This window comes from Delphinus delphis, chromosome 10 (assembly GCF_949987515.2).
Source record: "Delphinus delphis chromosome 10, mDelDel1.2, whole genome shotgun sequence".
Classification (NCBI taxonomy): domain Eukaryota; kingdom Metazoa; phylum Chordata; class Mammalia; order Artiodactyla; family Delphinidae; genus Delphinus; species Delphinus delphis.
The window spans coordinates 103,703,572-103,731,476 of NC_082692.2; the positions used below are offsets into that span (position 1 = coordinate 103,703,572).

At 58.5% G+C, this 27,905-nt stretch overlaps 1 protein-coding gene across 6 annotated transcripts; it reads left to right on the forward strand.

The window, feature by feature from the left end:
• Positions 1-263: 263 nt before the first annotated feature.
• On the forward strand, positions 264-27,851 carry ZXDC (ZXD family zinc finger C). 6 transcript variants are annotated; one of them, XM_060023201.1, is made up of 11 exons: positions 264-1,148; positions 3,181-3,333; positions 3,423-3,501; positions 4,547-4,677; positions 7,907-8,077; positions 10,730-11,379; positions 12,226-12,288; positions 12,880-12,964; positions 25,243-25,367; positions 26,081-26,179; positions 27,112-27,851. In XM_060023201.1, the coding sequence occupies exons 1-11, from the start codon at positions 293-295 to the stop codon at positions 27,196-27,198; spliced, it is 2,499 nt and encodes an 832-aa protein (XP_059879184.1). In that variant the 5' UTR covers positions 264-292; the 3' UTR covers positions 27,199-27,851. The 6 variants fall into 6 exon arrangements, with proteins under 6 accessions (XP_059879184.1, XP_059879185.1, XP_059879183.1 ...); XM_060023202.1 differs by lacking the exon at positions 26,081-26,179; XM_060023200.1 differs by lacking the exon at positions 27,112-27,851 and having other exon boundaries at positions 26,081-27,104.
• The last annotated feature ends 54 nt before the right edge of the window (positions 27,852-27,905 follow it).

Sequence of the window (27,905 nt, forward strand, 5' to 3'; positions counted from 1 at the left end):
CCGGCCGGGGGCGTAACCCCAGCCGCTAGCGACCCACGCTGCACCGCCCACCGCGCGGAGCCCTGACGTCACGTGGCCTGGCAGGCCCCGCGCCCCGCCCGCCGCTCCGCGCACGCGCGCCTCGGGCCGGCTCTGACGCGCGCCTCGGGCCGGCTCCGGCGCGCGCCGGGTCATACTCCGCGCCGGGCTTTGGCGCCGACTCGCGTGCGTAGCGCACGGCGTCGCGCTCCTCGTGCGTGCGTGCGGGGTGGCGTTTCCGGCGAGGCGGTGGCTGGACGCGCCGCGGCCCAAGATGGACGCGCCGGCGCTGCTCGCCGCTGCAGCCCCGGCCCCACGCGGACCCCAGCTCGGCGGCGGCCCCGGCCGGACCCGCAGAACCCCGGGCTCAGCGCACCGCCGGCTGCTGCTGCTGCGGGACCCAGAGGACGGCGCGCAGGGGCCGCGGCGCGGGGAGGCCCGGCCGGCGGGCCCCGGCGGCGGCGACTCCTTCGTGGTGCTGCTGGAAGTGGCGCGCGGCGCGGCCGAAGCCCCGGGGCGGCGGGAGACCGAGCCCCAGCCCGGCGCCGCCGCGAGCCCGGCCGGCCGCCCTGCGCAGGTCCCCGGCGCCGCGCCTCTCGTGGGCCCCCGGGCCGCCGGCGGCCAGGACCTGCTGGTGCACCTGGAGCGTGGCGTCCTCGCGCTGGCCGCGCCGTCCCGGCGTCCGCCGCCCGGCCAGGAGGCCGCCAGCCCGGCAGGGGCCCGCCGCGCGTCCGCCGGCCCCGGCTACCGCTGCCCCGAGCCGCAGTGCGCGCTCGCCTTCGCCAAGAAGCACCAGCTCCAGGTGCACCTGCTGACGCACGGCGGCGGCCAGGGCCGGCGGCCCTTCAAGTGCCCGCTGGACGGCTGCGGCTGGGCCTTCACCACGTCGTACAAGCTCAAGCGGCACTTGCAGTCGCACGACAAGCTGCGGCCTTTCGGCTGCCCGGTGGGCGGCTGCGGCAAGAAGTTCACCACCGTGTACAACCTCAGGGCGCACATGAAGGGCCACGAGCAGGAGAGCCTGTTTAAGTGCGAGGTCTGCGCCGAGCGCTTCCCCACGCACGCCAAGCTCAGCTCGCACCAGCGCAGCCACTTCGAGCCCGAGCGGCCCTACAAGTGCGACTTCCCCGGTGAGCGGCGCCGGCGGGGCCTGGAGACGGGAGTTTGAGGCAGGTCTCGTCACTTAGAAAAGCTCCGTCCGGCGTGTAGGCGCGTGCCCCGGGCTGCAGGGACGCAGGGCCACGCGGCCCAGGCGAGGCCTTAAGGCGCCGAGGGGATGATCGCGGAGGTGCGGTGCACCCACTATTGTGACGTTGAAAGCGTTGTTTCCTTCGGGCTTCACAGTTGCGTAAAGTTCTGAAAGTCGTCCTTATCTTCAGACGGAGAGACTCTGGGCAGGTGGATGCTGTGGGCGGAGGGGTCTTTCTCTGCTGTGAGTGCCCTGAGCTCTCTACCGGGATAGGCAGCTCTAGCTGCTCTCGGGGGGAATGTGTGTCTGCACGAGAGAAGGTTCCCGCCTGGGAAGGAGGGGCTGCGGTGCGGGGGCCACGCTGCAGAGCCAAGGCTGGGAATGGGGGCGGTGGGGCGGGCTGGGGGCAGGGTGCCCGAGGGCCTCCCAGGTGCCCTTCCTTAAAAGAGAAGCGCGAGTGTGTGCCCGGCGACCCTGTTGATGCGTCATGGACGCGGAGTGCGCTCCTTAGAATGTATGTTATGAAGTGCACTCACGTGTGGGCTTTTGAAAGGGCGGAAGAAAATTCACGTGCTACCAGGTTCCCGTGTTTTCTTCCCACGTGCCCTGGCCTGTCCTGTGCACCCCGTCTCCGTGGAGAGCATGGCTGTAGGCCGCTGATTCCGAACGCTTGGTCCTGCACTCGGAATCTGGCGGCGGTCTGCGGACCGCCCTCTAGTAAAAAGCTCAGGGACATCCTTCTGAGCAGCGTAGTACCAGGAGGACCGGGGTCCAGCCTGCTTCTGGGCACGGTGTCACCCTGGGGGTTTTGAGGTGAATGGTACGCGGGGTGTTGGTTTGAGGTGGGCGGGAGCAGGAGAGGGACCAGGGAAGCTGCGTGAATGTTCCGGACCGGAGGGTCCTGAGGGGTGACCCAGGTAGACGCAGTGGGGCGCTGAGGAGGCTCCAGTGGGAAGGATTGCGAGCTGGGCTGGGAGGCTTGACTGTCGGGTGGGGGAGGGTGCTTCTTGCTGAGCCTGTTCAGACCTCCCTGTCGGAGTGTGGGAAGGCACCTAGGCCCGGAGTAAGGCATGGCTGGGGCTGCTGGGCACAGACAGGTTGACGCCCGAGAGGAGGCTTGGAAGGCATTCAGGAAGATCAGCGTTTCCCGGTTACGTGTCGCTGTGAAAAGTGGGGTTCCCTGGGCTGTCCTGCAGAGTGCTGTGCGCCCCTGGCAGCACCATAAAGGCTCTGAGGAGCGCTGCAGCGCAGACTCCTGGTCAGCGTCTCGTAGCCTCGTGTTTTCTGCCCTGTTTGAGCACTGAACCTTTCTGTCAAAGGAGAGCTAGTGATGTGCAAAGTCTGGTGGCTCAGCCGGGGTCGACGATGCAGGTGGTGGAAAAAGGCCATGTGAGCAAAGATGACCCCAGTGACCCTTGACAGAGCAGGGAACCCCCAGGAAATGGACCAAAGGGAGAGAGAAGCACGCTGCCAGAGGCCGGGCTGCCAGCCTCCAAGGACGTCCAGGGGATGTTTACGAGGGTGGGGGATGCGGCCTCACTCTCACAGGTGAAAAAGTCCCAGGTGTTACTGCAGTCGTTTGCAGCCCTTCCAAGCTCAGCCCGACCAGGCGGAATCTTGTTCCTTAGTCTCTGATTTCTCTCGTTGGGTTTCTGGTCTCACATGGGTGACCTGGGCAGTTGAGTCCCCACCGTGTCCACAGGGTCTGAGCTACAGAACTGGGGGCACAGCTGTGCTGGAGGACTTTCTCTTGATCTGGTGCTGTGTCTCCCGGTCACATGGGGACAGGTGGCCTGTGTGCACCGTGGGCTGCTGCTTTCGCTGCGAAGGTTTTCACTGTCTGGAGATGCTCCTCAGTCGTCGTCCTCTGCATCTGCCCCCGTGCACGCAGCGCCCTGGGGTGGCGACTGGTTGAGCTGAGTTGTGTGATTCTCGTCACGCCGGTGAGCAGGGTTTGTGTTTTCTCTGTTCAGGCTGTGAGAAGACGTTCATCACGGTGAGCGCTCTGTTCTCCCATAACCGGGCCCACTTCAGGGAACAGGAACTCTTTTCTTGCTCCTTCCCTGGATGCAGCAAACAGTATGACAAAGCCTGTCGTCTGAAGATCCACCTGAGAAGCCACACAGGTGAGAATCCGGGGGCGCCTGGAACCCCTCTGCCGCCGGCGCAGCTCACGTTTGTAATCACGTGGTGTGATTCTCTTTTCCTTTCTAAGGCGAAAGACCTTTCATCTGTGACTCTGACAGCTGTGGCTGGACCTTCACCAGCATGTCTAAGCTCCTGAGGCACAAAAGGTAATCTTTATGTTTTGGTTGAACTGTCAGTTTTGAAAACAGGTGAGTTGTTTGTTAGTAGTAGAAGCCTATGGGTGGAATAATCTTTGGATTTCTTTAAGTTATAAAAAACAAACCAACGTGGATAACTTGGAAAATTCAGAAACCTTGTAAGAAGAAAACCACACAGGGTCTGATCCCCCAGAGTCAGTGTTTTCTGTGTGTACTTGTTTTTGAGTTTAACTGGTATACTTAATATGCAATTTGATATTTAAAAAAAAATTAAGGTTATAGAGTAAGGCTTCGTCGTGTCTTTACAAACTTCCCGCGGCAGTGATGACGCCTTGGAGGACTGGGCCTCTGTGCAGGTGACACTCGGCGCCTGGCCTGTGTCCCTTGTTCGGCCTCTCAGCAGCTGTGACACTGAAGCTCTTGTTCTCCTGTTTTTGTTTCGTTTTGTTTTATACATTTATTTATTTTTATTTATCTTTGGCTGCGTTGGGTCTTCATTGCTGCGTGCAGGCTTTCTCTAGTTGCGGCGAGCAGGGGCTTCTCATTGTGGTGCGTGGCCTTCTCTTTGTGGTGGCTTCTCTTGTTGCCGAGCACGGGCTCTAGGTGCGCAGGCTTCAGTAGTTGCAGCCCGTGGGCTCAGAAGTTGTGGCTCGCGGGCTCTAGAGCACAGGCTCAGTAGTTGTGGTGCATGGGCTTAGTTGCTCCACAGCATGTGGGATCCTCCCAGACCGGGGATCGAACCCATGTCCCCTGCATCGGCAGGCAGATTCTTAGCCGCTGCGCCACCAGGGAAGCCCCTTGTTCTCCTGTTCTGCATTGGGAGCCAGGGAGGTTGGGTGGTTCGTCTGTACTTGCCCAGCTGGGATCTGAGGTGTCTACTTAGAAAAAGGCTGTGTGTGTGTGAGGTGGTGTCCCTTGCGGTGTGGACAGCCTGTGTAGGAGCGGGGTTGCTGAGCGGCGGAAGCGGCTTCATCAGGGTCTCTGGGAGGCTGCTCATCCTGAACGGAATGCTCTGCTTGTGAGTGGTCACTGCCTGTTGCTCTCTGTCCCGCAGGAAGCACGATGAGGACCGCCGCTTCCCCTGCCCCGTCGAGGGCTGCGGGAAGTCGTTCACCAGGGCCGAGCACCTCAAGGGCCACAGCGTCACCCACCTGGGCACCAAGCCCTTCGCGTGTCCCGTGGAAGGTAGGTGTGAGCTGGCCCCACGGCCGCCTGGACGCTATGCGTGGAAGTTGCTTCGAGGTGCGTCGTGTCAACTGCGCCGTGAGGTGGGCTCGGCTGGTTTTAGCCGGTGGCCGGGTCTTGGGAGCAGTGTGTCGGAAAGAGCAGATTCAGAGTGAGGCCGCGGGACTGGGCCCTGCGGGGGCGCTCTGCTGAGTCCCCTCTGGGTTTGACGGTTGTGAGGACCCACTGACGGAACGTGTGAAGAAAGCCCATTTCGGCACGTGGCGCGTGTCTCGGACTCCGTAGCCGTGGCTCCTCACGCTGGGACTGGACAGCAGTGAAGCCGGGCTGGCGTTTTAGAGGCGCGATTCCGGGACGGAGGGCCGGGTCCCTCGGGCTGTGAAGTTGAACGCTGGCTCCGCCCTCCCTGAATCAGTGACCTCAGGCAAGGCTCTCTGGGCTTCAGTTTCCTCACCTGGAGAAGGGGATACCAAAGACCCACTTCCAGCTGAGCAGTTTCTGGAACGTAGCCCAGGTGGTCTAATCAGACACAGGCCCGCCTCTCCCCAGGGCTCCGGTTGGGGCCACAGGTACGCGGCTAACGTGCAGGGTGCTTGGCGCACAGAGGAGGTCACCCAGAGGGTTCTTGGGGTGGGGGAGGCAGAAGGGCCGGTGTGGGCAGCAGGCTGAGGGCTCTAGGCGGGGTGATGGGGCCACAGTGGAGGTTTAGGCTGAGTCTGGGGTCCTGGGCAGATGGGCCGGTGCCTGGGCAGGCGCTGGGAAGGGAGGGACGGCGTAGACGGCAGAGGCGGGAGTTAGAATGCATGGTGCCTGGCGAGGGTTCAGGAGTGGATGCTGTGGAGGGGCTGGCGGCTGGGTCAGCGTCTCAGTTGAGACGGGGACACGGGGCACAGGCAGGAGGTGGGTGCGGACGCGCTGCGTTCCAGGTGCCCGCGGGCTTTGCTGACAGATGCTCGGGAGGCGGCGCAGGTGCTGCTGGGGCCTGAGAAGCGGGCTGGGGGCGGGACAGGTGCCGCGAAGGCGCCTGCGTGCGGCTCCCAGCCCTGCCTCTTCTCTGCTTCTGTCCAGTGGGGCTGGTGGGGGCCCAGCTGGTCAGGGAGTTTAATTAAGGGCTGAGAGGACATCAGTAACCTGCCGCTGCCGGCAGGTCGAGCCCTGGGAACTGCCCTGCGTGCGGGTGGGCAAGCAGAGGGCGCGCCGGGAGGGGCCTGAGGAGGACGCGAGGGGCCAGGTGGGCACTGGGCCAAGAGAACACCAAGTTTGGGAAAGGAGGCAAGTGGGCCGGTGCGAGGAGGAGCTGAGGGGCCGCGGGCGGCTGGAGAGACCTGGGGGGGGGGGCCTAAATCCTGCGGCGATGGCGGCGGCGGGTGGGCGGGGCGAGGCTTCCCTCCTTCTCGAGGGGATTGAGGCAAAGAGGAAGGGGCAGGGCTGGCGACGGAGGAGGCAGGATTTTCCTTTTGGTAAGTGCGTCCTTGAGAGCTCTGCGCAGGTCTGACATAGAGGGTGACCGGCAGCGCTTGGTCAAGGGGGCGGCGGTGAAGGCGGGCTGGCGGAGGCATCCCAGAATCCTTTGTCACACTTGCTGAGAGCTGACAGTTCTTGAGTCTGGGTGATTTCACCATTTTCTCTGGTTTTGTAGGCGTTTGGAACATTCTTAATAAGTTAAGAAGCCGCCACTCGCCGCCGTTCCCGTAGTAGTAGCAGGAGGAGGAGAGGATGGGGAGTGCAGCCAGCAGCGAGTGTGGACGGGGGCGGCCTGAGGGCGGCGTGTGCCTGGTGGGGCTTCTCTGGGCCTCCAGCCTGCCGTGGAGCCCACGGAATGTGGGTGCGAGCTGGGCAGACTCCTGAGGAGCTGGGGTTTGGAGGGAAGTCTGTCTTTGACAAGTTGCTTCTGCCCTTCCCCTTGCGGGGTGGTAACGTGGTAGAAATGTGTGGGGCTGTGTGTGAATATCCTTAATTTGTAAAGCAGTAACGCAAGTTTCAATAGATTATGTTGTAATTAGGAAAACGTAGTCGTTGACACACATGATAAAATGGTCATACTTCTGATCATCAAAGGAAATACAAATTAAAATGATACCTGCGTTGTTCCCTGTTGAATTCGCAAGTATCTCTACAAGTAGAAACTCTGCTGGCGGCAGCATGGTGACGTCCCTGTGGTGGTCGACCCCGCCCTCGGGAAGTCTCTGTGAGGGTCCCAGCTGGGAGGGGGTGTGGAGCACACGTGGCGACAGGGCCCCCGGGGGCAAGACCAGAGATGTCTCTTCTCTGTTGTCTTTCCCAAGTGCCCTGTCCTGAGCCTGACCTGAGCCTGACCTGGCAAACGGGTGTGAAGTTTTGTTTGAAAATGAAATCAGTTCAGAACTGCTCTCAGGGGTAGCAGAGCCCTTACTGCCGTGGCCGTTTCCTCTCTGCGTAGCCTCTTTTCCTGCAGTAGCCCTCCTCCGGCCCCCATCGACCCCGTCGCCTTCCCTGACATGCTGTAGCATGATAGCGCAGTGGCGCCCTTCCTGGGCGTCCTGAGTACCGTGGAGGCCCCGCTTTACAGAGGGGGTCGAGACGGCCGTACACGGGTGGCCTGGCAGCCCCTCGGCCGCACCTCCTTGCTGTGGTGGCCACGCCGCCCGGCACCTCAGACGTGACCTGTCTCCTGAGACCTTCCCTCCTCTGCTCCCGGCACGCTGGGCGGCCTGACCCCGGGCTTTAGTCCGCCTGTGTTAGGACAGCCGGCTGCGTATGTGTCCCTACCAGGTGACGAGCTTGTGGCCGTCAGGAACCCCTCTTCCCTCCTGTGACCCCACCGTGCCGAGCTCCAGCAGTGGGACGTCGGGGCGTGAAGGAGGGCGGCTGTATCTCTGGGTCTGCCTGTTTCCCTCTGCCCCGGTTGTGTGTCTGCTCTGCGGACTTGGGCAGGGCCAACTCCGGGCTCCCCTCCTGCCTCGATTCCCGGCCATCTGCTCGGCCCGTCTGGGCAACAGCTTCTCAGGGGCGTAATGAGAGGAAGTGGCGGGTCTCTGGGGTGGTCTCCAGCCCCAGATGTCATGGGGTCGCAGATTTTCTTCCAGTAGCAGCTTAATGGAGGCGGTCAGCCTGCTTGTGCAGGTCACGCGTCCTGTCTGCGGCCGATGCGGGACTTCAGGCTTCCTCGTGATGCTGCCTGAGGGCGCTTGCGGGGGGCAGAGCGGGGACGCGGACCCTCAGGCTAACACGCGTCCCTCTCTCTGCCCAGGGTGCTGTGCCAGGTTCTCCGCGCGGAGCAGCCTCTACATTCACTCCAAGAAGCACCTGCAGGACGTGGCCGCTACGAAGAGCAGGTGCCCGGTGTCCAGCTGCCACAGGCTCTTTGCTTCCAAGCACAGCGTGAAGGCCCACGTGATCAGGCAGCACCACCGGCACCCAGGTCGGCCCCGCTCACGGCCCTGAGGGCGCCCAGAGTCCACGGGACGCGTGGCAGGGACCGCAGCTGCCACGCCGCGTGGCCCTGTGGCCTCTCTTCTGCCGCTTCCCGCCTCTGACCCTCTCGCCCGCCCTCGTCTCTGAGGGGCTTCCATGGGGTTGGCCCTCGTAGCCTGGCTTCTGAGTCTCTCCCTGTGACCTCGTCCTGTATTCCAAGCCTGCCTCCCATTGCGTCCGACTCCTTCAGCTCCTCCTGTCCACCCCAGTGCCTGGGAGAGTCCTTGGAGACAGGACAGAGCTGTTCCTGGACGTTCTGGGGGCAGAGCGTGAACCACGACGAGCCCAGAGGGGCGACTCTGGGCACACGGACCTGGCCGTCCTGCTACCTGGGGGCCTGGGACTGAGAATCCTGCCCCGTGCGCTGGCCCCTGGGCGGGCCTGAGGGTCTGGGTGGCCCGGCGGCTGCCTCTCCCTAGAGCCGTCCCAGCACCGTGCTCTGCGGCCCGGCAGGCCTGCTGCTCCTGGCAGGGCCTGGAGGGTGAAGTCCTAGCTGTAGTTACCTGAGCAGCTGCTGCCAGGCCCCGCTCGGTGCCACCTTTGTGCCAGGCCTGCCCAGCCTCAGGCATAGCCGCTTCCCCGCTGTGATCCTGGGAGGGGCACCACTATGTGAAGCACGTGTTGGGTAGGTGACGGGGGCGGGTGGTCCCAGGCCCTGCATTTATGCTGTGACATGGGCTCGTGTCAGGTAGGTGATCGGGGGTGTGTGTCCCAGGCCTGGCGTTTACGGTGTGGCACGGTCTCGTGTCGGGTAGGTGACTGGGGTGCATCCCAAGCCCCACATTTATGATCTGACGTGGTCTTGCGTGGGGTAGGTGACGGGGGGTGGCCCAGGCCGGGCATTTATGATGTGACGTGGTCTCGTGTCGGGTGTGTGACGGGGTCCCAGGCTCGCCTCCTGATAACTAGGAGCTTGGGAGCATCTGTTTATTGTGGGCGGCTGCGCGGGTCCCCCTCACGTTGGTCCCAGCTGGGGCTCGCGTTGGCAGGGAAGTGCTGGGGTGAGGTCGTGGTGTGGCCTAGTGCTGGACGCTCTGTGCAAACATTTGTTTAATGATTTTTGGATGTTGACCCTTGCACGTTGGCAGGTCTCCAGTAAACATTTGTGGAATCAGCAAAATGCTAACAGGAAATTGATGAGCACACTGGTACCTGTTTGCCTAGATTATTATTGATTTTCTCATAGGGAGCTGAATCATCAAGGTTATCAAGGAAACTTTTGAAAAAGAGACATGTTTCCAGTTTTAATTACTTCAGAGGGTTACTGCCCTTTCAGAATGTTTCCTTGGTACTAGGTGACTATTGAAGCAATGGTAGATTGATCCAGTTCTTAAACTTTGAAGCAGCATGACAGCTGCAGGTGATAGGTTCTGAATTTGCTTGTCGTTTATTTACTCTTGGGGGGATGGCGGCTAGAGTAGGTTTCTTTCATAGGTTCACAGTGGAAGCATCATAGGCACCTTGACGTGGGTCCACAGCCGGACAGCGTGAGCTTGGGATTAGCTCAGGGTTGGGAGGCAGGGATGGTGCCAGGCCTGGGGGCGCCTTTCCCTCTGGCCGGGCCTGGGTGTCGGAAGCCGCAGGAGAGGGGCGGCCAGGGCCTCGTCTGGCAGCTGTGCCCCGGTTCTTTGTGCTTCCGTTTCCTGTTTGCTTGGGCCTGGTGAGCCCTAGGGCTTGGGTGATCGGGTGTTCTTGTGTATGAACCCTCAACTTGAACGTTCATTGAAGCTTCTTTACAGTGCGTTAGTGTTCAGTATCCTCCCAAGGGTAATCTGATTACTTAAAATCTTAATTGAATAACAAATAATCAAGTATTGGGAGAGCGCTGCGGCAGCAATGAAGTGAACGAGGGCGGCTTGTTGAGGGCCAGGCCCTGTGTCTGCCGCTGAGGGGCACAGACGCTGGGACCCGCGGCAGTGGGGGCGGTGGAGCCTGGAAAGGAGCAGCTCCATCCAGGAGGCCACGGCCGGGCCTGCAGAGTGCGGTGTCTGACATGCGCTCTCCGCAGCTCCCTGGGGCGCCCTGCTCCAGCCCAGAGGCAGGCGGGCCGGCAGCCCAGATCTTCCCCACTGTCCATCCCTGCCCTTGCGCCCTCTCGTTCTGGAGAAGCTGCTTGTCGCGAAGCGGGCAGAGAGCTGGATGGGACGTGGACCCACACAGCTGATGCCAGAAGTGTCAGGGAGCCAGGGTTCAGCGTGGCCCGAGGCCTGCAGGTGTCTGCTCCGCGAGGGTGCTTGGCCTCCTAGGGTGGCTGCTCGTGGTGGAGTGAGCTCAGGGTGTGAAGCCAGGAGGACTTGGGTTTGAGTCTTGCCTCTTCCGTCACTGGGCGGTGTGACTTTGGGGAGCGTCGTTGACCCAGGTCACGCCCGTCGTCTGGGGAGATGCCTGTGGGCTCGAGGCTCCGGGCAGCGTGGACAGGGCGCCGGGCGTGTCCCCCACAGTGCCTCGCTGCAGAGCGTGGCCGCCTGCAGGGCCAGGCACCGGCGGCAGGAAGAACCATCCTTGTCCCCTCGGTGGCCGCCTGCTCACGTCTTGAGCACATACAGAGCTCCCTGGTCTCTGAGGGCCTGAGGTCACCAGAGTGTTCCTTCCTTTTCAGACCTCTTCCCTCCGCTGGGAGCTCCAAGCGCGCTCGCGCCCAGCAGTGACCTCAGCAGCCCCGGCCAGAGTGAGTTCAGCAGCGTGGACCTGGCGGTCCTCTTCTCCGACACGCCTGGCGACAGCGGTGGTGCCCCCAGGACCTCCGACGAGGCGCTCCGCACTGGGATCCTGACTGTCGACGTGACTTCTGTGAGCGCCTCTCTCGGGGGGGGCCTCCCTGCCAGTCAGGCTGCCTCAGGGCCCATGGGCCCCCTGGTCTTGGTGGCCCACAGTGACGTCCCACTGGGCCCGGACAGGCCCCTCGTCCTCGGGACGGCAGCCACGGTTCTCCAGCAGGGCAGCCTCGCTGCAGGTGACGTGCAGGCCGTGGACCCAGGGGCGCTGGGCTGTCTGGTGGCTCTGCCCATGAAGAGCTTGAGTCGGGACCCCCAGGCTTTGACCTCTGCGAGCGGCCCCCAGGGAGACAGCAGTGCCCCGGAGCTGCTGGTTCCCATCAAAGTGGAACCAGACTCGGCCCCCGACCCCGACGCCGTCAGACAGCAGGCGTGGAGCGGAGGGGCGCCGCAGCCTGTGGAGTCCAGCCCTGCAGAGGAGCTCGGACCTCGGAAAGACGCGGGACTTGGTGCGGGGACCGGCGGCTTCTACTTGGTATGAAGCGCTCTGTTCGGTCACGTCTCACACCCGTCGTGCGGTGTTCTGGATCAATCTGCGTGCAGACGTTTCTTAGGGGTTTGCGGAAGGATGGAGCTCCCGCCTGCAAGTCTGGAAATCTGAGCTCCAGTCTCGAGTCTGGAACGGACTGGTTTTTATGACCTTGAGCAAATCACTTAACGTGTCTGAGCCTTAAATTCTCGCTTATTTCTAAAATGAGGGGCTTTGGCTACATGATTTCTAAGGTCTTTCTGAGTTCTGTGATTTGGTGATAACGTGTCTTTTCTTGAAAAAAGCTGAGGTATTTCATAATGTTGAAACGTTCTGCATTTGAGCTTATCACGTAATAGCAGATCCTCAGATGGAGTCGTGGCCAAGAGGAATTGTGACATCAAATGTTTCTTAAGGCTTAACGGAAACTAAAACCATGCACAAATTTGTAATTTGAATTAACAACAGCAACAAAAGGGGGTGGTCTGGGAGCCTTTGTCTCTGGAGGGTTATAAGAGCACTTCTCCAATTGCGAGACTTGGCAGTTAATATATTTTAACTATATTTATGTCAGTTATACATTTAATATAATTTAAAGTAATTTAATCAGAGATTCTTAAGAGAACGTCTTACCTCAGCCTCAGGTGGGAGTGATCGAGTAGGTTTTTCTTTGTGGTGCAGGTTAAATGTGATGGCGATGTTTATATTCAGAAAGTTAAATCTTATTTTACCATGATATAAAGAAAAGTTACTCCTTTGAATCGGCGTTCTCTGTGACGGATGCGGCAGTGGCCGAGGGCCGGCGGAGCACGAGACTGACCCTGACCCTGACCCTGTCCGTTCTCTCACTAGCTGTGTGACGTGGGCCAGCCTGGCGTCTGTGAGCCCAGAAGGCGCGTGGCGAAGGGGCCGCAGGTACGCCCGAGCCTCTCTCTGTGGGGATGGGGGTTCCACCGTGTCCTCGCAGTGCGTCCGCAGGGCTACGGCGCTCCCAGTCCCGTGTGCGTACGTCAGGTCCCTCGGAAGACGCCCCGGTTTAGTGATGCACTTACCGCTCTGCTTTGCCGGGTGGGACCCCGAGTGGAGCAGCTGCCCTGAGCAGCCTCCGTGGGGCACACGGCCCGGGCCCCCGGGGTGGCCCAGCGGGCGTGGTGTGCCACGTCCTGCAACCCGGGGAGGGGCCGCAGTCAGTGAGTCCTGGTCACTGAGGACACACGGGTTCCGTGTGTCAGACAGCAGAGTGGCCTGCAGTTAACTTTCTGTGTAAAATATTTTAGTATGTTTTAGACTTTGAAGGAGTAAACTTTACTTCTCTGGATAATAAAATCACGTATATGGTTCCAACTCAAAGTCCGTGCAGCTGTCGCTGTCACTGGATGTGGTATTTGATTCTCTGAGCCTTTGCTGGGGTCTGTTCAGGAAGCAGACCCCGCGCTCAGTAGGTCCCCCGCTCCCCTCCCTCTACTGTTTGGGTCCCGTGACTGATACGCTTTTCTTTGGTCTCAGGAAGGCGGGGGCTCAGCAAGAACTGATTCCCGAGCCATTCAACTAGCCAAGGAAAAAAAGCAGAGAGGAGCTGGGAGCCACACAGGTGAGGCTGTGTGCGGGGAGGGGGCCGGGCGCGTCTCGTGGAGCCCCCCAGGGGGCGTGTGGCGCTGTGGATCCCCAGTGCAGGCACGCTTCTGATTTTAAAGTGTCGGCATCTTGTTTGAATTTAAAGAAAAAACACTAGACAGGACCTGCTAGTTGGTGACCTCCTCCGTCCATCCTGAAAATGGGGTAGTGGGCACAGTGCTTAAGGGAAACTGAGTCAGTCCTTTCGTGAAGGTGACGCTGAATTCTTCAAATAACGTTATTTTGTAGATTTCATTGTATAAAAAACATTTATCTAAAATATATTTTAAAACATCGAAAGGTATGTAGGATTAGCAGTATACTAGTTTACATCTTCTTTTTCTTAACGTGACAGTGTCTTATTTCATGTAATGGTAGCGCCCTCCTCTCTGGGGCGGTAAATAGTGCCCCCTGGTGAGCGTGGGCCCTGTCGGCATTCGTGCCGAGGAGGGCCCGCCCTGCGGTTCCCGAAGGGAAGGCCGGGGCGGGGAGGAGGGTTATTGTGGGGGGGGCTTCAGAGATGGCGGTGGCAGGTGGTGGTGGCGTCCATGAGGGCACAGTTGGTGAGGGATCGGGGCCTCAGCTCCGTGGAAGTGGAGCTGCTCTGGGGCGGCATCCGTAGAGACAGTTTTGTTTTCATTGTTTTTGTAATATTTCAGCGTTATCTTTTTAAAAACAAGGACACTTAAGAACGTTCCAGGCACTGTCATCACCTCTTTAGGAGTTAGCAGCACGTGTTTGCTTAAAGTCAGCATCTAGCCAGCGTTCCCATTTTCAGTCGTTTCAGGTGCCACGAATGCTTTTATGCCTGTTTATTCTAATCACCCAAGTAAGGCCCGTATTTCCTGTTGGTTGTTGCAGGTCTGGGGTCTCTTTCACACTCGTAGCCCCGCCCGTGTGTGTGTGTGCGTGTGCGTGTGTGTGCATACGTGTGTGCGCTGGAGGCTGGGCAGTTTGCCCCGTCAGGTTGGCGGGTCTCACGCTTCAGGGTAACAGGTCACTGTCTCCGTGTTTCCTGTAAACCAGGCGCTCCGGCTGGAGGCTTTGCTCTGACTCGACTTAGAGTCTGTGGGGCCCTGACGGCCAGCCCAGCCGCGGACGCCCCGGGTCTGGACTGCTCATCATCAGGCTGTAGGAGGACGCTGATGTCTTTCCCATTTCAAGCTAGAACACTTCTGCTCATACAGGAAAGTCAGCAGAAATGTCTACACTTTTCTCTTAATCAGTTTTCAAAATAACGAGCTAGCTGGTTTCTTTGCATCCTCCAGGGGTGGTCAGGGTACTTTATACGCTCATTGACTATCGACTTTCCAGGGAAATAGAAATCTGGAACCCGTCCAGTGTGCAGCCTGCACACGTGACGGCAGGGGAAGAGCTTCTTCTTGGGGTGTGCAGGCTCACCTTCGCTCACCTTTGCCCCGCGTGACCTGGAAAGCCCTCTTGTGTCCCGTAACAGCCAGGAGGCGGGGGAAGATAAATAGAGATCCGCAGCCCCTTTCCAGAACCCTCGGGGCCAGCTGTGTGTTTCCCTGACCCTTTACTTTGGGGGCATTTTAGACTTGCAGAAACACGCTTCCATGTGTGTTGTCCCCAGTTGTGGTGCCCTTCACCCACCCTCCCTCGTGTGGACGTGGTCCGAGATCATGTGTGTCCGCAAAGCTGGGGAAGGACCAGGGCCACGGGCCACTGATGGGCTCGGGCCTCACATGCACGTGGCGGTCCCCTAGGGCCCTCTTCTACCCAGGGTCCTGGGTCAGCCCCTCGGCCTCTTCCTCTGTGTCTGCCCCTCGACCTTCCAGATGCTCCTGTCGAGATGCTGGCCCTTCAGTCCAGGGCGTCGCTCCCTTCGGGTCTGTCTGGTGCTTTCTCTTGATTGGACCAAGGCTGTGTGTTTTGGGGGGCCCAAAGTGAGGTGCCCTTGTCCCTGCATCTTGTCGGGGTCCATGCAGTAAACTTATTGGGGCAAAGCTGACATTGGCCCCTTGGTTAAGGTGGGGTCCGCTGTGTCCTCCATGGTGAAGTCCCTGCTTTTCCCTTTGTAGGGATAAATGTCTGTTTTGAGGTGGCTACTTTGGGCTGGAGTGCAGACCTGCAGGATTACTGCACTCTCACACCTCCAGCAAGTGTGAGGGTCCCTGTGACTCTCTGGGTTCATGAATTCTCTAGAAGGGCTCAGAACCCATGGTTATGCATTATCGCAGCAAAGGGACACACAGTACAGCTGGCTGCAGGCAGAGGACACTCCCAGCGAAGCTGCCAGCCCCCCTGTCCCTGGCGCTGTGGTCAGTGCTGACGGCCCCACCCCCTCCGGAGGCCGAGCTGCCGCTGTGGCCCAAGGCTGCCACCCCGAGTCACATTGTCAGACTGTCTGAAGGGGCCTGTCTGCCAGATGGCGTGCTCCAGAGGCCTCGAGACTCCTTCCCAGGGGCTGGGCCACGGGGCGAGGTTAGCCCGGTCCCACGCTGCGCCGGGTCCGTTCTCCTCACCCGCCCGCTTGTCCACAGTTGAGGACAGCTTGGCCTGTGCTGTCATCACTGTGGTGGTCTAACGGTGATTTTCCATTTCCCTCCACCTGTGCGTGTATTAATTAGAATTTTCTGGAAGGGAGAGTTGTCCCTTCTCTCCCCTTATCAGTGCAGTCAGTTATATCAGTACAGGCTGGAAGACACTGACGTCGTCCTTCAGCGTAATGTCATTGGTGCCGGTTATAATCGATGCTGTATCAGTACAGGCTGGAAGACACTGACGTCGTCCTTCAGCGTAATGTCACTGGTGCTGGTTATAATCGATGCTGTATCAGTACAGGCTGGAAGACACTGACGTCGTCCTTCAGCGTAACGTCACTGGTGCTGGTTGTGATCGATCCCTTCCGTGTTGACTTGGCCGCTGGCCGCTCTTCTGGTGGATTCTTGTGCCCTCCTGCCGGGCACGCCCCTCACTTGTTGGCACCACCAGGCCCAGCCCTGGAGCAGCCGCTTCTCAGGGCGTCCGTTCCCACGCTGGGTGCAGGTTGTGCTGCTGCCTGTTGCCCCAGGGCGCTGCTGCCTCGGGACGCCGTGCCGGGAAGCAGATTCATGCGTGTGAGCCCACGCTGCTGTGCTCCGGATTCAGAGCGTGTTGCGTTTTAGGGTGGGAGTGTGGCACACACACTCTGTATTTCTCACCACGCCTAGTTCTGGTGTTGGCTTTTTAGTGAAACGCGTTCACTTAAGTGAGTCAGTAAGACTGTGAAGTGTCTTCACGTGCTTTTGGGTCGCGTGTTGCTGCTACATTCTTTTTGGCACCAAACTTGGGAGAAACCTGGGTTTGGGGACCTCCTGGGTTTCGGGATGTGGTGTAATAGGTCCAAGAGTAGAGAAGCTGCAGCAGCAGGAGTGCTGGTGGAGTCGAGTCGTTTAAGCACTGTGGCTTCGCGGTGTCGCCGCAGTTCAGTGCAGCGCACCCGTTGGTTCTTAGGGAGTGCGTAGTCTGAACACTTTGAAAAGTGGACATGGGGTCTAAAATCCAGCACTGTTGCCATTGGGGTGCTATTGAGTGCTGAGGCTCCCCCCTCAAACCGAGAATATTTTCTCAACGTAAAAGAGAAACTTTTATTCTTGAAGCTGACAGTTAGCAAAATAAGCTTAAAAAAAAAAATGTACCCAACTTCAGAACTGTGAACGGATGTGCACTTTCTGCTCTTTAAGGGCAGGGAAGGGAGGAAAGCATGGTGCCCACTGGAGGAGGTGTAACCAGCAGAACACACACGTCTGTGTGACAGTGAAAACGTAAATGAGTGGGACTCCCCCACTGTTTTGACTGAGACAGAAAGCAAAACCCCAACCACACGATGTCCAGAAGAGACATATTGTGGACGGGAGTATTTAGAAGGTTAAAATTAAGATAGAGCAAAACAAAAAACAAAAGTTACAAAGCAGGGGTTAATACTAATATCAGAAGCATAGAATTCAAAGAAAAACAATTGGGACAGAGAAGGCTTTTCCTATTTTTAGTTGCTGTTCACACATAATCGACAGTCTTACCATGACTTGTGACCGTTTGTATGAATATTTATATGAAAACTTACAGTAGCGAACAGTATGAAGTAAGCACAGATGGAACTCCAGGAGAACTGGATAAAAACCTGGCAGTATTGGAATTTGTTAATTTAATTATTTGCAGAACAAGCAGAAAAAATAAAGATGTAAAATATGTTTACAGTGGGATTAGTAAAGTTGTTGTAATAGATTTTACTCCATGACAGTGGAATATTTATATAAATTGAACTGAACAAATTAGGCGTCAGGAAAACCATAGCAAAGTCTAGGAAAAAACAGCTTGGTACTACATGTTTTTGACCGTAATGTGGTAAAACACAGTAATAATCACTTGGAAAACAAAATAAAACTTAGTAAAAACCCTTGGGTGAAAGAAGAAATAGGAGCTGGTGAGAGACTTCCAGGAGGAGCAGGTGGCCGTGTGGTGGCGTGAACTTGAGCAGGCAGCCTCTCGGGCCCCAGCCTTCTCTGTGAAACAGGCAGAAGAGCAGCTGCTGGGGGTTCCCGAGGGGCTGGGGGTTCCCGAGGGGCTGGGGGTTCCCGAGGGGCTGAGGGTTCCCTAGGGGCTGGGGTTCCCGAGGGGCTGAGGGTTCCCGAGGGGCTGGGGTTCCCGAGGGGCTGAGGGTTCCAGAGGGGCTGAGGGTTCCCTAGGGGATGGGGTTCCCGAGGGGCTGAGGGTTCCCTAGGGGCTGGGGTTCCCGAGGGGCTAGGGGCTGGGGGTTCCCGAGGGGCTGGGGGTTCCCGAGGGGCTGAGGGTTCCCTAGGGGCTGGGGGTTCCCGAGGGGCTGAGGGTTACCTAGGGGCTGGGGGTTCCAGAGGGGCTGAGGGTTCCCGAGGGGCTGGGGGTTCCGGAGGGGCTGAGGGTTCCCGAGGGGCTGGGGGTTCCCGTGGGGCTGCGCTGGGCTGAGGCGGGTGCAGTGCCTGCAGCCCTGGAAGGTTGGTGGTGGTTGTTCTGTGTGGGAGGGGCGGGTGCACTGAGCAGGGCGCCTTCCTCTTGAACAAGGAGGAGGGGCTGAGTCTTTCAAGACAGAAACAGAACAGACTAAGATCTTAGAGTCAGAAGTCCTGATTTTGACACTTAAGTGTGAAAACCTACTCAGATTTTTAAAAAAATCTGTGTGGGCCAAACAGAGCAGCCTTAAGTGAGTACAGCTCCTGGTCTGCCATTTGCTGCATCTGTCTGAGCAGTTTTACAAAGGATAAAGGGGAAGTGTAAGTGAATTCCACAGATTCAGTGTAAAGTAAATAGAAATCCTCTATACTACGTGATTATAAGTTTGGAGTCCTTGCAACAAGATGCGTGGTTTTCCAAAAAGACAGAAAATCATCGTTACTCAGAAACCAGGGGTTGGACGCCGTGGATGGAGTGGAGCGAGTGTTTCCGGGGCTGAGCTGTGGGCGGTTCTGCCCCTGGTGGAGGCGTGGTCGGTTCCCTGCCGAGGGGCTGTGGGAACGGGAATCGCCCGTGGCCTGGGTGTCTCCAGGATGGTGACTTCTGAAAATAGAACACCGCTCCCCAGAAAACACACTTGGGGTTCGGCAGCGGGTTAGGGAGCCTGAGGTGATGGCGGTGGGAAGTCTGCTACTCAGGTCTCACAGGGAAGGGTCCCTGAGGAATGGTACTGTCTTCTCAACAGATCCTCTGTTTATTCTAAAAATTGGTTTCTGTTCCTGATGGAAATAGGAATGGAAGGAAGGTTCTGTAGCCAGGAGCCATCCCCACCCTAGGCGTCCTGCTTGGACGCACCGCCGTCGTCCCCTTGTGTCAGTGTGGTCCCGGAGCTTCTGGCCCTTGAAATAAACTTAGAGGAATGAGTGAGACCTGCAGGGAGGGGATAGACGGTGACTCAGAAGAGAACCCGAAGGATCCCCGGAAAGTGATGGGGCTGAGCTGTTACCCAAGTGCCCCGTTTCAGCCGCAGGAGTGCCCTTTGTGGCCGCAGCTTGGAGGAAGGACAGTGGAGAAGGCGCCCTTGACAAGGAGGATGTTTCCTAAGTGGGCGGGACCTGAAAGGGAGGGGACAGAGCTGGCCTGAGACGCTGCGGGGAGGAGGCTTCTGCGATCACAGTCATCAAGGAAGACAGTAAGTCAGGAGGGGTGTGGGCATCACGAGGAGCCGGCCCACGAGGCTTCGCAGGCTCGCGTGGGGCAGAGGCCCCGTGTGGGCATGTGCAGGTGAAGGGCCGTTCTGGCGAGGCCCGGGTCCGGAGGGTGTGCTCAGCACGGGCCCTTTGTCCAGAGCAGCTGGCTGGGAGCGTTTTGGGAACGAGCTCGGTGCCAGCAGGAGGCCAGGCCGCTGGGGCCTCTGGGTCACTGTCAGAACTGGGCTCTCATGAGAGCGTGATTAGAAGAGGGATGTGGTATTTTCTAAAGGATTCTTCCACCTGTCCTTGTGAAAGTAAGCCATAGGGACACGGCGCAGGCAAGGAGAGCAGGGGCTTCTTGGGGTCCCCCACCGAGGCCAGCATGGTGCTGGTGTGGGTGCCCCGGGCCGGCGGGGCCGGGCCGCTGAGCACACCCTCTGACCAGCGGCGAGGGCAGCTCTGCCCGTTCCGCGAGTGCGTGAGGGCCTCGGGGGACCCTGCGACCCAGGCAGGACGCAGATCCGGGGCGGGGGTGGGCGCGGGACTGGAGAGCGTGCAGGGAAGGCTGTGGGTCTCGCCGGGCGCTCACGGTTCATGCTCACAGACCATCCGTACAGCCGTGGGAGCAGATTAAGGAGAGTAGCGGGCAGGGCTGTGTGTGCTTCAGGCCCCGGCTTTGCGGTTGGGCGGAGGACTCCCGTCCGCGTAGACCGCCCCCTCCACCGGCCCTGGGCCTGGCTGGCTGTGCGCCCGGCAGGCCTGCCTGCGCGGTGCACGGCCCTGGCTCGCTCTGCGGGTCCATCCACCTTTCTGGGTGGGTCCTCACCTTGCCCTTCCCAGTGGGCCCAGCTTGGCCTTCCCGTCCTGGGAGCGGGGCAGGAGGAGGGGACCAGGACCTCGCTCGTGCTGTGTTCCCTGGCCCGTTCCTGCGGGGCGGCCCTGCCGTGGTTCTGGCCCTGTGTGCTGTCCCCCTCCTGGACTCTGGGGCGGCAGTGCCCGCCTGAGGTGCTGCTGTGCTTTAGTGCACCGTCACCCACGTCCCTGTTGCCTGCATGGAGCCCCTCTGGGTGCCACACCACAGCGTCCCTGCGTGCCACTGGGCCCCGACCGACCCCCGGCGAGAAGCACCTCTGAGGGGCAGTGATGTTGCAGCTGCTTCTGTGACCACAGACCTCGCTGAGGGCCCCTCGGCCCCTTGGTGTTGGCAGGGTGCCCTTGCTCCCTCATCAGCGCGTGTGGGTGTGGGCTCGTCTGTACGTCCCTGGAAACACATATGCCTGTACTTGGTGCACGGCCAGCAGCGTGAGCTTCGGCACACGGGTGCCCCGTCCCGCCCGGTGTCCCACAGAGCTCCTCGTAGACGAGGGCTGGTCCTATGCCCTGTGTCCTGGGCTCCCCCACACCCCGTTCCCTCTCCACGTCCTCACGGCAGCCTGAGGCGTGGCTACTGATGCCCCATTTTCTGGGTAGGAACTTGAGGGGGACGGACCCCACGGTGCAGGGCTGCAAAGTCTTCAGGGGCCTGGCGGCACCACGTCGCACACGGAAAGGCCGTGTCTCACCAACCGCGAGTGTGGCGGATGCGGTGCTCCTGGGGAGCCAGCACGCGGCCCGGATGACGGCCTCTCTCGGGTGGGGGTCGGGGTGGGCACTGCTGTGTACTCACCGATGCCGAACAAGGCAGTTGATGGAAGTCCTTATGGCTGATTTTTAAAAATCATAAAACCTTCATCCTTAGGAACCAGAGAGATTTCCCTAGTAAGCAAGTCAGACTGGCAGCGTCGTTTCCCATCACAGTGGGGTAGAGGCAGCCGGGCAACAGCACAGGGGCGTTAGGCACATCTGCGGAAGTCTGGAGGAGGGTGGGTATGTAGGGAGAAGCGGTGATGGCTTTCCGATGACGGTTATAAACCCAAGGGAACTGACTCCAGTCATTAGAAATAAGAGGGAAGGATAGGTAGCTGATTGCACAACGAACTTGCAAATATCAGATTCGTAGCTTTTCTATTAGAATAATCCGAAAAAAAGTAACGAAAGACGGATCTCACTCATAATGGCATTAACAGTAACAAGGTGTCTCGGGACCCCCCGTGACAAGGACGCCAGGCCTGGATGAGGCCCGCTCAGGGCCTCCCCATACCTGGCTTGAAACGCTCTGCCTCTAGTGTTGATTTACATCTTTTATTCAGTTCCTTGAAAATCCCAAAGGAACCTGAAGCCCCCCGTCAGGCTTCAGCTCCTGTGGAAGATGAACTTGTGAGACTCCTGGTGCGTCTTCAGGAAAGAGAAATGGTGGGAGGGCCCGTGGGACACTGGGCGCAGAGCAGAGCGTGGGGTCCGGTGAGTGGCTCTGGTGACGCTGGCTTAGTCGGGGAGAAAGGAAGTGGCTTCTTACTTGGCCTGTGCTCCACTGCCCTGGGAGACCACGTCCTTCGTTTTGATGGTGGTCGTTTTCCATGTGCATAAACTGCACGTATATCCTTACTTGGAAGAAATGATACACTACTCTGCTCTTTCCTGTTAATAACGTGAATGTCTCTCCTTGTGAATGATGTTCTTATAACGCATCTTCTCGACAGCTGTGTAGGACTGAACACGTCAGTGAATTCGGCCCCAGTGCCTCTGCGTCCATGCTGTGTCCTGTCAGATCTCCTTCCTTGCAGGAATGGAGGGAGCGGTCCCTGCAGTTTCTTGCTGTGTTCTGTGGCTCCGACGAGGAACCCGTGGAGAGTGACCACGTGGTCCCCCCGCCCACTGGGCATGGAGGGCAGGTTCTGTGGCGCAGGGGTGTGCTTGCGAGGGCCTCGCGGTGGAGCTGGGGTGAGCGCGCACGTGGTCCGAGCTGGGTCTGTGCTGCCGGCCTCACCTGGTCTCGCTGGGCCCTGGGAGGGCAGCTGGGGGTCCCGTAGTTCACGGATGGGCCAGGGGTCCGGTGTGCAGTGTGGAGTCCGGCTCACCCTGCCGTTTGAGGCCCAAAGAGGATGGTCTTTTAAGGTCTGCTTAGTGGAAGCGTATCTGCTGGCTGGATTTACTCTCCTCTCCCTTCCTTAAAGTCGCCCAGCACAGATCAGCATTTTGGATAAATGTGGAGAATACTCAGTTCAGTGTGAAGATTACCTGCCTGGTAAGAGTTTGTGGATTTCCACCGTGGAAAAGGAAGTTTGATTTTTCTTTTGATCGGCTTATTAATTAGATGAGTCACGTTATGTTTAGCGCCACGGCATCTTTTACTGGTGAGGACTCCGTGTGGCGACCCTCGGTTTGCATCCGCGTGCCTTCAGGCACCCGCAGAGACGGACTTCTCCGTCACGCTCAGGCGTGGGGTTAATTTGTGGTCGTCTTGAGTGTCGACACAGTACCCGATGGCACAGTCTGTCGTTTGGGGTCGTGTAACACAACACCCACCGCGATGGCTCAAGCAGGGAGTCTGGGCAACGCCCGCTCCGTGGGGGTCAGGGTCCCCTCCTTGTGGTACCGACAGCGGTGTTCTGCCTGGATCTTGGGCGTGAGAGGGGCCTGCGGGGCCGCAGCCTCCATGCGTTCTCTCCTAGCGTCAAGTTGGGGGCCACTGCAGGCTCTCCTGCCCCTTTCCCTCCGCAGACGCCCGCTGTGTCTCCACCAGCCTCACCACGCCCCTCGGGAGAGTGCGGAACAGGCCAGGGTCTTCCCGAGCCCCTCGGCCAGGCCTCGTGGGTTGGTCCAGGGACGAGCCCTGTACAGGTGGATGTGGCCAGTTCGCCCGCCCACCCTCCGGCAGGCCTCCCAGGGGCGCGTGTCGAGTTGGGGCATGTGGTGGGCCCATGGGGGGGCGCACTTCCCCGGAGACCCTCAGCTTCCCAGACCCCGCTGCTGCCGTGAGTCGAGCTGCTGGAGAAGAGGGTCCAGGAAGGCTGGGCGGCACAGGCGCCCGCACGAGGGCCGCTTTCGGCTGCGGACCTCCTGTCCCGGGCCGGTCGTTAATCTGGATGGGGGCGGGGAGCCCCGGGCGGGAGCGAGCCCTTCACGCCAGCGGCAGCGATTCCTGTAAATGTAGCCATGGGGTCTGTGGGGTCACCAGATTCCCAGACACTGGATTGAAGGTACACGTTGAAAAGAGGACTTTTGTGCTTTCTTTCAGGTTAGGTGTGTGCTGATACAGTAGTTAAAACTGACTTCGCTTGGTCTTATTAACAGTGATATTCTAGTTTTACTCGCTTTTTAGCAGTGTGGACCCGTCTTCCGTTAAGTATGAAGGAAATGCGGAATCGGGATGTGTAGACACAATTACTGGGGTTTATTTCTGATTTGTACATGTGATTTTTACTCAATTTCCCCCTAGTTGAGCAGCATACGTGCCCACATTCATGAATGAAAGCAAAGCTTTGATCATAGCTCTCGTTTCACAGATAACTTAGAGCGCGACCCACACAGCTGGCACTGAGTCACTGCAGCGTAAATAAGGAGAAATGGCTCAGGTTCACCTCATCTTTATGCTGTATGACTACACGATGAATATTAGATATACATCATTTAAATCTTGCCTACAAAAGATGCATTATCTGGAGCCTGCCTCAATTTAGCTCCATGGTGGTTTCATGATATTCCTTGAAGCATGTCTTGGTGTGTTCATTTGGATTGAAGAACGAAGTCGGACCCTTCAGCAGAGTAAGGCTGACCGTGTTACATGGGCTTCGTCCAACATAAATGAGCTGAATTTTCAGCTGAATAGTTGGGATGAAACTAAAGCACACGAGCATTTTATTAAGACATTTTTTTAATTGGCAACAATGTATGTTTACCAGTCTCAGTGCTCAGGCAGACACGAGCCACCTGGGAGCAGGCCGGCAGTGCACTCCTCTGGATGCATTTTTCAGTGTAATTTTCCTTTTAATTTTGACTGAGTTTGCGTTTCTGATAATTGCAATGGTAACTCACTTTTTCAGGTGAAGAATGTTCACTTCTAGAAAATATATTTAAGAAAACTTTAAAAATAAGTAAAATTTCAATTTATGTACAGATGTGTATTGCGGGGAAATATCTGAGGGTGATAAAAGGCTTCAAAGCATAACGATGATTCAGGTAAAATTCCAGAGGTGGCTGGAACAGCACAGGCCCCAGGAGGACAGGGGGGACATCGAATTCCTCCCTGTTGAAGGGGAGGGAGTGAGTCCTGCTGGGAGCAGGAGGGGCGTCAGGCTCCTGGGGCAGGCGGAGAACGGGGGCTGGACCCAGAGGACATACATGGAGGGGGGTCGGCAGTGAGACCCCGGGGATGGGGCCCGCAGGCTGGCTCGTCGGGCAGCAGAGCCAACCGTGCCCGGCAGAAGGGAGACAGAACCTAAATAGCTGGCCAGCCTCTCGTGCTTTTCATCTTTGACTTGAGGTCAATTAGGTGTTTTCCTGAAGACATGTTTTCTGGAAGTAGCAAGTCTTTCAGCCTCATTTGTTCTTTTGGCGTTGCTTAATTCAACATTTAATTGGGTGCTTCTATTAAGTGAGCTTGTATGCCGCTATGCTGCTCACCGTAAGGTTGTCTTTGTGAGGCCGTTCCATGCCTGTGTCTGCCCAGCAGTGACAGCGCCTCCACCCCTGGGTGCTCGCTCTGCGCTGGGCTCGGTCCTGCACCCTGAGCACATCCACGTGGCCTGTCCTCCCCACACTCTGCAGTGGGAGCCCCAGGCCAGAGCTCAGCTCACCTGTCCAGGGTCAGGGAGAGTTGGTGGTGGAACCAGGCTTGAATGCAGGGTTCCTGTGTCAGAAAAACCATTTCTGGGTGTTAGGATATTTTCTTTCTTCTTTGTGCTTAATTTTTTTAAAAAGCATGTTGTTATGAAACCAGGAAAGTGATGATTTTTGCGAAGGAAGCTGGACAGAGCCATTTAGCAGGTGCTGAGGTGCCGGCAGCGGGGCGCGGGGGGGACGCAGCCGGCTTCCCTCCCTTCTTTTTCCGTGAGCTTGGTCATGCTCCGTGTGTCAGGGACCCCGCGTGCCCCAGGCTTCGAGGGTGAAGAGGAATCCACCCTTGAGGACGGTGTGGCCTGAGCCGTCTGTGCGGAAGACACGAGAGCCTTGCTCAGCTTCTAAGCGGAGGCCTGGTCTCGGCCTCTTCCCTCTGGCTGAGCAGCTGTGAGTCTGGGGGCGTTGTGTGTTTCAGGAGCCGCGGGGCCCGCACTGAGCACAGGAGAAGGCGACGTCCCTGCCGGCCCGGGAGCCTGGCTGTGGGGCAGCCTCGCAGTGCCCGGTGTGGCTCTGCCGTGCGTCCAGGTCCAGCTGCTGCAGGTAAGAGCCCGTGAGCTGTCCTGCCCCATCCTGCATCCCTCCTGTCCGTCACTCCCCACGCATTCCCCGTGTCCAGCTCCCCTGCAACCTGCCCTCTGCACTCCATCCCGCTCCTGCCTGAGGTCCTGTAGCCACACCGCAGACAACTGGCAGTGCGTCTGGCTCCTTGTGCTGCCGGGTCCCAGGACTTGGCTTCTGTCCTCACGGGGCCGGGTGAAGGCAGCGTGCTCATCCTGTGCCAGGATGCACCCGGAGGAGGTGGCCTGTGTGGAAATGGTGCTGAGCTTGTTTCTCTCTTATTTTCTCTGCCGCACTGAGGCCCTCAGGGCAGGTCTGGCCACCTCTTGGGCTGCGCCTGGGCCATTGGGGACCTGCAGCTGCGGCTGCTCCCACCTCCGTGGCTCTGGGGACACTGTCACCTTCAGCCTCGCTTTCCAGGGGCTGGAAGATGATTTGGAAGGGTTTTGGGAGAGAGGAGGTTTAAACGCTGAGGATGTATGGCTCTGACCCAGCCTCTTTGAGCACCTCTGTGTACTCGGCTCTCGGGCCGCGGGGCCATGCAGCTGGGCCTTGAGCTGGGCTTGGGGGAGGGCTCCGGTCACTGCTGGGCCTCAGGCCGCCCCTGGAAGGCGGGTGCGCTGGTTCTGCTGCGTCTCAAGGTAGCGGGACTCCTCGGGCCAAGGTGACTGAGCCGTGTGCGGTTGCCTTCCCAGGATGACCCCTCAGGGCACATGGTCTTCCCGTTGGCGCCCGGCCCGCAGCCTCCTGTCTCCCAACCCCTGCTTGCTGTCATGCCCGTCTACGTCCTCCAGGTCTGGATGCCTCTTTGCTCTTCGGGTTTGTTGAGACTCGTGAAGCTTCCGGCTTCCAGAGGTGTCTCCCTGAGGTGGCCTTGCATGGGACTCGCTGGGTGGGTTGCCAGTGTGTTTTTCCACTTTGTGGAAGAGGTGGCTAAGGGATCGAGACATAAAAGGTGGAGCGTACAGCTGGGATTCACTCGTCATGGTAGATGGGGTGGAATTTAATACGGTCTTCAAGGGTCATACGTTTAGAATTGTGGAAGTTGGGCGGGCCAGATTTTAGCCTGTGGGGAAATAGGCTAAGCTGAGTATGAGTGGCAGTAGATAATTGAGATTTGGGTATAAAATAATGATGTAGCTTATCCAATTTCAAACGTGTATGTAAGAAACAAACAGTAATTTTGGTTTTCTTATATTCGAATTGGGCTGTTCGACATTTTCCGTAATGTGAGAAGTGAATGTTGAACGGAGCGCGGGGTGGGGGTGAACTGGAGGGCGTGCGGTCACAGCGTCTGGACGGCCTCACGGCCGTCCCCTCCATCCGTCGGGCGTTCCTCATCTCAGGGTCGTGTACAAGTGAGCAGGGGGTCGCTGTTCCCTGGTGGCAGGCTGGGTGGTGGTGGTGCGGCCACGTGGCTGGAGCCCGTCTGCACTGATGCCGTGGACGGCAGCTTGTGACCGTGACTGGGAGTGGGGGGGTGCTCCCAGAGCGAGTGGGGAGGGTCAAAGGTCAGGAAGGACAGTCTCATCTCTGAGGAAACGCAGAGGACTGAGTTCACCTTTGCTTAGTGCTTAGTTTTGTTGATACTAAAATGTTTTCCTTCAAGGAATATATGCTTAAAATAGGGGGAAAACGAGCGTTTTCAACTAAGGGAGGCCAGGGGCGCGTGTGGGCCTGCGCTGTGCTGCGGTTGCCGAGCTCACCACTGTGCTTGGTTTCGCAGGAGGTGCTCCCTGCAGCTGGAGGGGCCACTGGGCCCGAGGACATGTGGAGCTCGGGCAGCACGGTCGGCCTGTGGGCCCTGCAGTGAAACCAGCTCTGCCTGGGCCGAGGGCGCCACTTGGAAGGCTGGCCTCGTTCTTCAGAGACTTTGGGTACATTTTCGCAAGTATTTTTCTTACGTTTATCAGGGAGCTGTTTGGGGCCGTACCATCCTCTCAGGGCAGAGCGTGCCTTTTCCCGGCTCGGCTGTGCACGCAGCCTGCATCCGCCTGGGCTTGCTGCGTGCCTAGGGAAGAGGACGGAGCCTCCGCGGTGGCCTCTGATGGGCTTCAGCACTGGGCGCAGCGTCTGGCTGAGAGCGAACAGGCTGTCCCTGCCCTCGGTGGGGGTTGCGGTTGAGCTGGGGTGGCACCGGGTCTAGTGGCCCAGGTGGCCTGGTGTCAGGGGAACGTGACGGGTGACGAGGCCCCCGGGCCCTGTCGCAGCCCCTACACAGACCAAATATGGAGTTAAACCTTTAAAGTGATGAATTTGAGTTCTGTATTTGGGTAGTAACATCTAATGGCAATTGGACAGCGGTTTGTACAGCCACGTTCTGAGCACGGAGGTGTGTGCATTGTTGAGGGTGACCGTGTGTTTTCACGGAGCGAGGTCTGTCCTGCAGAAGGAGACAAGTCAGTCAGTGGGCCGGACACGGGCTCTCAGAAACGGTGTTTTGCCTTGTGCCTTTCGAAGTGTTTTTGTTCAGATGCTGTTTGTTTTGATTCTCAGGCTTGGGAATCATCCCAACTCTGC